The sequence below is a fragment of the Enhydra lutris genome, unplaced genomic scaffold (assembly GCF_002288905.1).
Source record: "Enhydra lutris kenyoni isolate GAN:26980312 unplaced genomic scaffold, ASM228890v2 scaffoldscaffold14, whole genome shotgun sequence".
In the NCBI taxonomy this organism is placed as follows: Eukaryota; Metazoa; Chordata; class Mammalia; order Carnivora; family Mustelidae; genus Enhydra; species Enhydra lutris.
In genome coordinates, this window is record NW_019154098.1 from 1,402,389 (window position 1) to 1,414,821 (window position 12,433).

General features: G+C 57.3%; 1 protein-coding gene across 2 annotated transcripts; it reads right to left on the reverse strand.

Annotated features, from left to right (window-relative positions):
• Positions 1-1,278: 1,278 nt before the first annotated feature.
• On the reverse strand, positions 1,279-2,763 carry LOC111146698 (lymphocyte antigen 6H-like). 2 transcript variants are annotated; one of them, XM_022502365.1, is made up of 4 exons: positions 2,690-2,763; positions 2,495-2,579; positions 2,190-2,309; positions 1,279-1,887 (listed from the first exon to the last, which is right to left on the reverse strand). In XM_022502365.1, exons 2-4 carry the CDS (start codon positions 2,544-2,546, stop codon positions 1,634-1,636), a joined length of 426 nt encoding a protein of 141 aa, XP_022358073.1. In that variant the 5' UTR covers positions 2,547-2,579; positions 2,690-2,763; the 3' UTR covers positions 1,279-1,633. The 2 variants fall into 2 exon arrangements, with proteins under 2 accessions (XP_022358073.1, XP_022358074.1); XM_022502366.1 differs by having other exon boundaries at positions 2,495-2,582.
• Between the last annotated feature and the right edge of the window lie 9,670 nt (positions 2,764-12,433).

Below are 12,433 nucleotides of genomic sequence, written 5' to 3' on the forward strand. Positions count from 1 at the left end.
ACCCTGGTTATGTAAGAGGTCAACATCGGTGCGTGGACTGAAGAGATATAGGAACTCTGTGCTATTTTTGGAACTTCTTTGTGAGTGTGAACCTATTTCAGAATGAAAAGCTGAAACGTTTTTAGCTCGGTGAGAGATAAGAATGGGGGTCGCTGGCCATTCCCCCCGCCAACTCCCCACCTCCCGTGGCCTCGTGGGGTGTGGTGGGGGGTGGTGTCCGGGCAGCAGATCAGAGAAGGGTGAGCTCTGCCCCAGACCCTGTGGGGTCAGGGCTGGTGTGTCAGGGAGAACACATTTCCGATGGATCCAGACACAAATTGAAAATGGAGAACTTGGCAATTTTAAGAAAAACCATAAGAAAAGTTCTTCATATATTAACAGAAAATATTTTTAGGTAACCCACTAATGTATTTAAGGATATTAACAGTGAAAAAAGTTTGCCTGTTATCAGGATACAGCGATCAAGAAGGAAAGACCAGTTTCCTCCAGGAATGGGCACCACTTACTGGGATGGATGCACAAAGAAACCCACGGAGATGGTGTCATGGTGAGCGTGCGGGCCGGTGGCTCTGGCTACTATCTACGCTGCTGTGGGGGGACAGAACCCAGCTGTGTCCCCCGGGCCTGTGCCGGCGCCTGCAGAGGGCCCTGCTCGGCACGGGGTGCCTTCACCAGAGCAGGCTAGAGGATGTGGGCCCTTGCCCAAGGTCACTGGGGGGTGCAGGGTGAGGTCAGGAGGTGCAGAATGGACGTGGTTCTTCAAACTCCTCTGCCCACAAACACCCCGGTCCCCCCCTCAACGCACCCTCACTCCAGAGCCCTCCCCCACTGCATGGCACTGTTGGTTGGTTGCTCTAGGGGTGTAGAGTCAGGGTGTGTGGGTTGTGGCCAGCACCGTGGTGGGAGCGAGTTGGGAGATGCTGGGAGGAGGGGTGATGGGGAAGACGCTTCGGATTTCCAGACCTCAGAGGCCTCAGGACCTGTCCCTGTGGGCCTGGTGTCCCCTTCCCCAGCCCCTGTATTTCCTCCAGCACCCTCAGCCTGGGGGGGGGCATACCCTTGTTGTCTCTTGGTCCACTCCATGGAGGCGCAGAGGGCACATGTGGGCAGGGCGACACTTCTGGTTCCTTGTCTTTGGCTGAGACTGGCAGTAACTTCCCCTGCCTCAGTTTCCCTAGTCACGAAGGGAAGGCCCTGCAGACCTGACCCTGACAATCCCGGGAGTTCCCAGAGACACACTCAGGGTTTGCTGGACCGGGCAGAGAACAGCAGAGAACAGGAGGGTGCAGAAAGGTTTATTTTCTCCTGGCACGGGCTGTCACACTGGGGGCAGGACCCCGGGGAAGGCCTGCCGGCTTTGCTCTCCCAGAGGCCCCTCCGGTCAGGGCGTGGCCCTCTCTGCGTCTTGGGCCAATAGTTGGTTGACAGTGTTTGCAAAATTGGATAAGCTTGTGGGCATAGCAGGGCACTGCGGGCCTGAGCCTAGGGCTGGGCAGGGGAGCTGGGCAGGGGGGCGGAGGTTTGTAGGGTCTGTGCTCTGGGTGCGTGCGTGTGCCTGTGCGTGCATGTGCCCGCTGCATGAGACTCTGTTCAGAACGGGGCCCCCCTTTCTGTGCTGGAGAGTCAGGGCTGGTCACAGCAGGGCCCAGAGCAAGACGGGCCCTAGGCTGAGCAGGAGCCCCCCACCAGGGCCAAGGTGCCCTGGCCCCCCGTTACACAGGTCCTTTTCACAGCACACCAGACCCTGCGATTCAAACTTAGGTTGGCCCTGCAGGCCTGCAGGGTCCAGGACATCCAGGGGGATCATCTTGGAGAGCTGCTGCATTACCCTGGAAACTTCGTTGCAGGAGGGGGCGCACCCCTTCTGCTGGTATTTCAGCTGCTTTCCTGTGGGCAAGGAGGGAGGAGCCTGGTGTGAGAGGCTCCATGCCCCTCTCAGCCTCCTCGACGTGTCCCTGGTCACCATCTCCCCTCCCGGGGGAGCACTTGGTCCTCTGTCCTGCTGCTGGAGTCCCATCCTGCCCCATCCCCGAGGAGGCCTCTGGAGGCCGGTCCCTCTCCATGCAGATGGGGATGTTGAGCCAGGTGGGAGCGTGGCCACTGCCAAGCCCACACTCCTCCGAGGGGCTGGGGAGATGCAGCGCAGAGCTCCCCGGGCTGCCCCCACCCGCTGCAGCCTGGGGACTCACCGTCTCCCGTGGTCAAGGTCATGTTGCTGCTGTAGCAGACGCCCTGCATCAGACACTGGAGGGGCTGGCAGGGACCGCTGTTCTCCATATCAATGCAGGTGTAGCACTGCAGGCTCAGGGCTGGCCCGGCGGGGGCAGGGGGCAGGGAGGACGCGATCAGACCTCTTCAGTCCTGAACCTCGGCCCCTTCCCACCCTCTGGGGGCCTGGCGGGCAGACCCCTCCCATGCCCACACACGGCCTCGCACAGGGGATGGCCAGCCATGCCCAGCAGCACAGACCCTGGCCTGGTGCCCCACTGCTCACCATGCTTCCAGCACAGCAGGACTGCCAGCAGGAAGAGGTGGAGGCCTGTCATGGCTCCTGGAAGTGGCGAGATGTGCGTGGGCTCCTGCTGGGGGAGGGGGACAGGCTCAGGCTCAAGCTGCTGCCTCCCCTCCCCAGACCCTGGCCCCCCATGGCTGAGCCCTCGCCAGCCCAGTTCCCTCCTGACTCACTCACCCGCAGGCGTCAGGTCCCCGTCCGTCGGCTGGCACTGGAGCCATTTATCCCTCTGCCGAGAAGTCGTCCCCCAACATCCTGTGCCCCATCAAGAGGAAGTTGGGGCTGGACTCTCTTGTCTCCACCCTTCCCGGAGTAGCTATCACACCCGACCTGAGTCCCAGGCCAGGACGGAGTGTCACCTAGCCGACCAGCAGTGGCTTCGGGGAAATTCCAGGAGGAAGCTGGCCGATCTCTGTTTCTGGCTTCACCTTCAGGGGTCTCTCGGAGGCTCTGGGGCCCTCCCCAGCTGTACAGCTGAGACCTCTCTGTCTCTCTTCCACTCCTGGCCCCCAGTCCCCAGTCCCATAAGCCCGTCCTGTCCTCCGTGCATTCTCCCCAAAAAGTGCGCCTCACAAGTCACAGAAGCAGAAACAAATTTTTTTAATGTTAAACACATCGTTGTTGGTTTTTTCTCGTTTTTCTGCTGCATTTGGTGTTTGTGTAGTAACGGGTGCTGAGAGGCTCACTGTCTCGGGATCTCTGTCCTTATACACTTGTTCTTTGGTTGAGTTTATAGTTTTGATGATCTTAGCCATCCAGGGGACGCAACAGCAGCTAATCTGAGGCCCGAACTCAAACCGAGAGAGAGGGAGAGAGAGCAGCACAGGCAGACAGAATGGCAGGCAGAGGCAGAGGGAGAAGCAGGCTCCCCGCTGAGCAAGGAGCCCGATGTGGGACTCGATCCCAGGCCGCTGGGATCATGACCTGAGCCGAAGGCAGCTGCTTAACCAACTGAGCCACCCAAGCGTCCCGAGACACAGCGTTTTGATGAGACTCACGATATCAAACTAGTCTTATTTACCGAAGATTTGCCCAAATCACATAAACTTGAATGGTACTTGGTTAATTTCTCTGTTGACAAGAGCGTTAGGGATAGTTTGTTTCGGTGGAAGCAAATTAGAACAGAAGAGTTTTGTCCACGGGATTTTATAACTCAATTCAGAGGCAGGAGAATGTCACAAGGTGACAGAGGTGACAAGGGGCAAACGGCCGCGGTGCAGCTGTATCCGAAATTCTAGCCACGAGCCAGGCAGAAGCCCCGTGAGACAAAATTCTCTGGTTTACATGAAAGAGTTAGCTCTCCTCTTTGCCCCACTTTCTGTTTTTACCTGAATTGTGCTTCTGCAGATGAGACAATTTGAGATCTTCTGACTCACATGAGGGAGAATGCTTCTCACCCAGCTTGATGGAAGAGACCTCAAGATTTTCTCCAGCCCGACGTGCAGTCTTACGGGGGCAGCGGACTACGTTTCGGTTGGGGTGCTGAGGGCCGGCCTCCTCTGAGTGTCTGAAACAGGGTTTCCAATGAGCCTCCCAGCTTGAGGGGTCTGCTGGTAGGGTCCCTGCGTCCCTGAGAGCCCCCAGTGGTGGCAGGCAGCTTTGGGCTTGAGTGGCTGCAGGGGAGGAGGGTGGAGTGGTGGGGGGAGGAGGTTGGGGTTTGAAGGACACTCAAGGACAGGCAGGGGGCCCGGCGGTGGTAAAGCTTGGGAACAGAGAGGTCCGGGAAGAACCAGTCTGGGGAGATCTTCAGTGTCCTGAAGAGGTCTCCAGAGGTCCAAATGATCCTTAGTAAAATCTTGCCAACAGGGAGGAAGGGGACAGAGCTAGCACCACAGTGGCGGGCCGCATGGCCCTGGGAGTCTTCAGAAGCCAGGGACGGGGAGGAGAGCAGCAAGGGAGAGTCCCAGCCGGACCCTGCAGGGAGGCAGCCACCTGAACCACAAGGACCGCATTTCAACCCGGTTTGACCCGGCGCCAAGTTCCTGGGCTCTAAAGAGTTGGTCCTGGGCGTGAGCCCCCTGACCCACAGGGACGCGCTCCAGAGCCCCCGAGGACACCTGGCGCGGATGGAGCGGAGCCCGGATAGATGGTGTTTTTCCCGCACGTACGGACCTGTGGGGAAGTTTGACGTCCAAGCGGCCCAGGAAGAGACAAAGCCCGTCACTAACCATAAAAGGGGAGGACGCAGGGAGGGCGCTAACTCTGTCTTAAGGCACCTGCCCTATCTTTTGGGCTTGTCGGCCGCACTGGCCCCTCTTGTGAGGACGTGAGGGGATGACCTGCCAGGGTGACCAAAGGAAGTGGGGCCAGGAGGGGCACTGACTGCCTGCGGGCCTCCGCCCACGGCAGGTGATGGGGGCTGGGCAGAGTGACACCCCCTGTCAGGGGGACCAGTATGTCCCAGCCAGGAGCAGTTGTCCCTGCCGGGGGGCCATTTAGCCACATCTGGAGACGCTTCTGGTTGTTAGTCTGGGGGAGGGAGGGGTTGGTGGCATCGAGTGGTTAGAGCGGCCTGTGGGGCGGCTGTGCCATGTCCCAGTGGCCCTGCGCACCCGGCAGCCTCCCGGTGCACCCGGCTCCTTTTAACTGAGACCATACAGGTAGCTCGCCCTGCAGCTGTCCTGGGAGGTGCTGGGTGGGCCTTGGCATGCGCGGGAGAAGAGGGCTGGGTTTGGGAGGGTGCACAGGAAACGCACCCACCCTGAAATGTTCAGATGGCAAAGTGTCGACGCACTCGTGGGCAGAGGGGACGGGGAATGGGGTGGGAGGTCAGCTCCAAACACCCACCATGTGCTCCACAAACTGGAGGAAGCCCCAGGACCTTCCTGGTGGACTCTGTTCCGTCATCTCCCAGCCAAGGCCACCGGCGGGGGAGTGGTGATGTGCACACAGTGCCCAGGGCGAGCGCTTGCACTCGGAGCTGCTCTCTGCTCCAGAACTCAAGGAGCCCGAGGCAAGCTTCCTCCTCTCCTCTCCGCCTGTCTTGCTTTATTCGCACTCACCAGCTGGTGGGTGTCCACTTGGTTTGGTAGGTGGAGACCCACTTTGAGGCTCACACTATCCCAGACTTGGTACTCAGAGCCCTTAGAACTGACCTCTGTGCTCTGCTGTGTCCCCAGAGGGCAGAGGCACATCTTGGCTTTCTGGAGTAAAGAATATTCCAGGCTCATCCTGTTCTCTCCGGGATCCAACCCTGGAGCGGCTGTTTCTCCCCCAAGCCCCAGTTCTTCCTGGTGGAGAGCCATTTTCGGCTGTGGACATGCTTACCGCTGCTGGGGGGTCACTGTCCCCGGACTCTCAGTGCCCAGAGCCAGGAGACACATGCCGGTGCTGTCACTCATGCCTGGACACCTGTGGCCCTTCTGTGCCTGTGCTCATGGGAGCCGTGGGTTCACACCAGCATCTTCATGGGATCTAACAGCCTTGGCTGCCTCCCAGCTGCCCCTTTCCCACGGCTCCCACTGCCCACAGCAGCTGTTCCCCTGCCCACCGCCAGTCTCCCATCTCCCCCGATCTGGGTTGAACTGTGTCCCCCAAGAGATATGTCTGAGTCCTAACCCCCAGTGAATTTGACCTTCTTTGGAAGTAGGGTCATCGCAGACATAACTGGCTGAGTCGAAATGAACCCATACTGGAGTAGGGAGACTCCCGTGTCGACGAGAGTCCTTCTTAGATCAGGCGTGCAGGGAGAGGAGGGCCAAGCGACCACGGGGGCAAGGACTGCAGGCCGGCCCTGGAAGCAGGGAAGGCGACGCATGAGTGCTCCCTGCAGCTTCCAGGGGGCAAGGCCCTGCCCACCTCGGTTTTGGACTTCCAGCCTCCGGAACTGCGACAGAACACGTTTCTATCGAGTGCAGCCAGCTGCCCGGTTATGGTCGTCAGATGCCGCAGCTCCCCACCCCGCCGGGCCCTGCGGGGGACCTTCTACCCCACCGTGGGCATTTCTGCCAGTCGAGCACTACCCTCACACCCTCCCCATCTGGGGCCCCTCAAGGCAGAGAATAGGGTCCCTGTCCAAGCTGGGTGTGTATCCTGATAACCCCAGGATAGAAGACAGTGGTTTCACTAACTGAGCAAGAATGATTAGATCTGGGCTCTTGATTCACTGGGGTCCCTCCCTCTGCCTGTTCCTGAGCCTAACAGCCCAGGGCAATGGGCATTGGGAAGCCCTGTAGGGCAGGATTAACTCGGGCTCGGAGAGTGGGAGACTGTGAGGCCCAGGGGCTGCAGACCCCGGGGACACCTGCACTGTCCACTGTGCAGCCATGAGCTCCAGGCCCCTGCAGGTGAGCGCCAGAGGATGTGGCCCTATGACCGTGTCAGCGTGCACACTCGTAGGAGAGCCTAGGCAGAAGGCCCAAAGGGCTGCTCGCTGTCCGATGGCTGTGTGTGTGGGGGGGAGTTGTCCCAAACCCAACAGGCAGCTTCTCCATCCTTAGCCCCAAACCTGGCACCGGCTTGTTGGCAGGTCTCCTGCTGCGGGCAGAGAGGAGGGGCTGCGTGGCAAAAAGACACCCCAGAGATAAGGGAAGAGCTGGCAGGCCTTCCACGAGACCCCCTGTGTGTAGGGTGGGGGTGAAGGGATGAAGCCGAGGCAGGGCCTCCTCTGTCCTCCAGGGTCTTCTAACTGAAATGCCCCAGGAGGAGAGGGAGCGTCTCTTTCGAGCTCAGTAGGGAGAATGCAAAGGGATTTGGCAACAAATAAAGGAAGCTAGAAACATCTCCCTCCCCGTGGCCCCAGTCACTGCAGTCCGGGGAGGCGACTGTCCGAAGGCCAGCTCTGCGAGCCCTGGTCCTGGCGTCCTTGTTCAGTCAGCGCCTGTGCCCACCTGGCTGTGCCAGCTGCTTGCAGTCCATCAGCGAAAAAGGGGATTTCTTTGCCTTAATGAAACTCAGATTATGAAGCTCAGTAAGAAGGAACTTGCTCGATGTCAGGGGGCTGGACAGGAGGGACAGCGGGGAGCAGCGGCTCTGCAGCTGGAGTCCAGTGCGTGGGAGGAGGGGACGTGGCAATTTTCAACTTATTTTGTAATTTCAAGCTGGAGAAAGGGCTATTTGAGCAACGACAGAAAAAGGAGAGGGCGGTTAGTGCACAACGTGCCTGGAATGTTCTAGAAACATCCGAGGGGCTGAGGTGGCGGGAAGAGGGCTGCAGGACCGGGTCTTGCTGAGGTGATTGTGAGCAGAGCAGAGGTCCGTACCAGGAGCTCGGAGGGCAGAACTGACAGGATTTCTCCGAGAACCACTGAGAAACATAGTGAAGGGGAACACAGGCCCTCTCTGGGGAAATTCTTCAGCTGCACAGACAATGGACTATTTTGTGCCTGTTAAATTGTGTGAGGCATCATTCCCACTGATGGGTTGTTGTCTCTGTGCCCTACTCAGTGCAGAGAGTGTGTACACACACACACACACACACACACACACACACACACACGTGTCTGTGCCGGTGAGGCCATGGAGGCTTGTTTCCCTCTGGAGTTTACACTGTTTTAAGAGAGATTTTTATTTTTATGTAATCTCCATGCCCAGTGTGGGGCTTGAACTCACAACCCTGAGATCAGAGTCACTGGCTCCGTGGACGGAGGCAGTGTGGGGGTGCGTGTGAAGGTCACTGTTCCAAGTCCTCCTGATTTCCAGCCTGGTTTGGGGTCTTTCACCCCATCCAGGGGGACTGAGCCCCTCCCCAGGGATGAGCGCCAGCAGGTGGGGGAGGGCCCGTCCTCTCCTGCCCCTGAGCTATGCACAGCCTCAGCCCCCTGAGGTGAAAGCCTGCGCTCTGGCTGGGGTCATCTGTGGAGGGGAAGCTGTCCTGGAAGGCAGTGAGGGCTACAGGCCTCCAGGGTCAGAGTCAGGAACTCATGCTTCAGTTGCAGGACACGTGGAGCCTTGCGACACCAAATGAACAAGGCTTTAGGCATCTCTAGGAAGGCGTTGTGTCCGAGCCGGAGTCAGGACAGATGCTGCAGAATGTGCTGTACATGGGGAAGAAACTGTGACGGGGGAAACAAAGGCAAAGAAAAATTGTTAAATATCCTGATTTCCTGGAGCCCACTGACAAGTCCTTGAATGAGGCAAGGTGACCTTCCTCTAGGAGCTCAGCTGCCTCAATGTTGACACTTTGCTAAGGGCAACAAGCCATTCTGGCCCGACTGCCAGGACCCTGTCAGTCTATTTTAACATATAAAAATTCTTTTGGAAAACTCCTTTATCTCTAAACCCCAAGATACAAGTTGGCCATCATCCCCCCAAGCATATGACCCACCGATATACATCTGAAGTGTCTTGTGACTGAGTTTTTATGAAACAGTAATAAATGACCTTCTCCTAACAATAGGGGCCCCTCAGAGTCCCGGAAACCTTGTTCCAAAATCCTTGGGAGGCTGTTGCTGTCCCTAACCCCCTCCCAACTTGAGAGTATATAATGGGTCACTACTCATGACCCCAATACAGCTCTATCTGCCCCCGCGTCCTGTCCCTGTGCTTTAATAAAACCACCTTTTTGGACCAAAGACGTCTCAAAAATTCTTTCTTGGGCCATGGGCTCCTCACAGACATTCCACAGCTACATCATTTGGCGCCCAGTGTGGGGCTCTGGTTGTTTCACCCGGACTCAGCCTTGCTGTGGGCTAGTGAGCACTTTCTCTCATCTCCACACTCTCATTTCAGGGCCTTTTTGAAGAGTATCGTCTTACTGGAACACTCTCATGTCAATCGCTCAGGCTACGATCGTCCAGCCCGCGGCTGCTCTATCGGGACGGAAGGAGAAACCCTGCCGTTTCACCAGAAGTCAGTCCCCGAGCCTGAATGGTAATAAGACCCGGAAACTTGATGCCCACTCTTTGTTCCTGTCCTTCGACAAAGTCATCTGTCGTGGGCATGGGACAGCCACACCAGCGACCAGCCTGGCTGCCCATCTTAACTCTCCCACGTGAGGTTCCCTCCTCACTGGTCTGATGGGATCCTGCCCACACCTTGGTCTGGTCACTCCCGGCCGCGGGACCTCCACTGGGAGCCGGCGGGACCCAGCACCCAACTGAACTAAACCCAACCGGGGATGGCTTTCTGGGGACGCTGGCTGTAAAGACCACACGTGTGGGAATGTCACTCAGAACGTGACGGGTTTCTATCTTTACTGTTTTCCGTCAAGGTCCTCTAACCACTTAAACTACAATATTGGGTCCTTTCCCCTTGTAAAACTTTTCTAGTGTTTTCCATGGGCTCACAATGGTGGGTTCTTCAAGGCAAGGTGGAGTAAGAGGTGACCTTCACGGCATGACCCCCGAGGCATGGTATTTCAGGCCCTACTAGCCTAGACGCAGTGGGGAGAAGGGGGGACGCTGGCATCGCTCCTCCCGGAACTTTATGGCAGAGCGGTGATCAGAGTGACCTCATTGGAGGGACACGTTGAGTCCCTTTGACGCCAGGAACCTCTGATGTATCCCGTGTGGGATGCCACCTGGGAGTCGGGAGTGGGATTCTCCGTGATGGACCTTCTCTCTCTCTCTCTCCCTCCTCCAGTTCCCAAGGACTCTCCCTCGGGGAGCCTTCTAACACCCCGGAAACAATGTGGATTGAGAAGCTGAGGAAAGGACTCCTGTAGCCCCGCGTGGCCTCGGTGGGATGTGTCGGTTCGTCTCTTCCGCAGGAAGCAGGGCGCGTGGGCGGAGATGCTCTAGGGCCAGCCTGCGGGCTCTGCATCGGGACCCCGACCTAAGGGGCCTCTTGCAGAATAGGTTGGGTCAGGAACCAGGCCGGTAAACCCCCCCCCCCCCCCCCCCCCCCCCCCCCCCCCCCCCCCCCCCGGCGGGGAGGATGATAATGATCTACACAGGCCTCGTCCCGAGGGGATCCAGGTTGCTGGAGGAAACAGGGGCTGTGGTCCCGAGGAGGCAGAGGGGGATCTCACTGTCCCTCCTCCTGACAGCTGTGGGGGCGTCTCCTGCATTTCCCGGGCTTGCTGGCTGTAATTAGAGCCAGCTGTGGGGCGTGGACCCCGGGATGGGGACTTTAAGGAGGGTTCCCAAGCAGCTGCTGAAACTCCCTCCGTGTCAGGGAAGTTTCCTGTCTTCTCCAGCCCGGCCTGGACCACAGGTGTCCACGCTGGGGGACAAACGAACAGGGTGTCTGTTCGTCTGTCTGAGCCGAGGAGCTTTAGAACCAAGAAACCGCGTTCTCTGCCTTCTGGGGGCACCTGGCCTCCTCTCCAGCCCTCCTCCTCCCGTGTCTGCGCCGCCCTGGGGGCCTCCTGCTTAACTGGCTTCCAGGCCCTCCTCACTGCCGCTGGCACTCGGGCTTCTCCCCCCTGGCCGTGAGGAGCAGAGAGGACGGTCTGCACTTGACCCCGCCCACTCCGGATTCCCCCCAGGATCCCAGGAAAAACCACAGAGGGCAACAAAATGATTGGCTTTTAAAAGAGGATCCAGGTGGAATGTAATTGGCATTGAAACTAATTTGTTGGGGTGCCTGGGTGGCTCAGTGGGTTAAAGCCTCTGCCTTAGGCTCAGGTCATGATCCCAGGGTCCTGGGATCGAGCCCCGCATCGGGTTCTCTGCTCAGCGGGGAGCCTGCTTCCTCCTCTCTCTCTGCTTGCCTCTGTGCCTGCTTGTGATCTCTGTCTGTCAAATAAATAAATAAAATATTAAAAAAAAGAAAAAAAAAGAAACTAATTTGTTTGTTGGATTAATTAAGATGAACATATCTTTAGAATTATCAGCATTAAAGGTGAAACATTTATTCTACCAGGGTTTGCTGAAGGTCAAATAGACTGTTATCTCTGTTGCAATTTGTTAGCAAAAAGACGACTAAAGTGATGGTTCATTTTCTGTCTCAAAGCTTTCTCTGGGAAGCCCTGGGTCGGTTGAACGTCCGCCTTTGGCTCAGGTCAGGAGTCCCGGGATGGAGTCCCTGGTCGGGTTCCCTGCTCATTGGGGAGCCTGCTTCTCCCTCCAACCCTCCCGCTGCTTGTGCTCTCTCTCTCTCTCTCTCTCTCTCAAGTAGATAAATGAAACCTTAAAAAAAAAAAAGACTCTTATTTGGGTTCTTTTTCTTTTTGTTACTCTAACCATGTTTCGTGTCTTCTCCCATGTCTCTCTGCCTGGTGCCGAGATGCTTTCTCTGCCGCTACTTCCCGCTGATGGTGCTTCCCGCTCGGGGGATCCGCACGTGTGGTCTCTCCTGATTCAGCGCCTCTGCCTCTGTTGCTGCTCTAGCCACATACGCCCCAGTGACAGCATTGAGCCCAGTAGGGACATCTCTCCGCCCCTAGTCAGCAGGGAGACCTTATGGAAGATGAGACCTTCCATCAACAACTTACAGGTTGAAGGGTCAGACGGTTCGGGGTGGGGGGGGTGACGTGGGAAACAAAAGCAGAAGAAAAATTAAATTTCCTTTCTCCCTACAGCCCACTGACAAGTCCTCGGAACAGGCAGAGCGACCTTCCTCTAGGGGCTCAGCTGTCTCGATGCTGACACTTCGCTAAGGGCAACAAGCCATTCTGGCCCGACCCCTAGCATCCCGTAAGTCTATTTTAACATAAAAATTTCTTTGGAAATTTCCTTTATGTATCCCGAGATACATGGTGGCCATCATCCCCCCAAGCATATACGCACAGAGCTACTGTTGCGGAAAATCCGAGGTGACAGAGAAAACCCAAAGGGCACACAGAGAGATGGGAGAACACAGCTTTATTAACGCCAGTGGGCTCAGTGGGAGCAAAGACTGAGCACCGGACAGGGTTAGGAGTGAGTTTTTATGGTTACAGGCAATGGGGGATGGTAGCAGCGGGGTGTTTTCAAGGTCTCTCAAGGCCTGGACAGTTTCCCAGTTCCCCAAGGCCAAATGGTCCTTTCCTGTGGCAGTATACTCTGTGTGGAGGCATCTCAGGAGAGTGTTAAATCACCTCGGGGGCTGTTGCCCTTT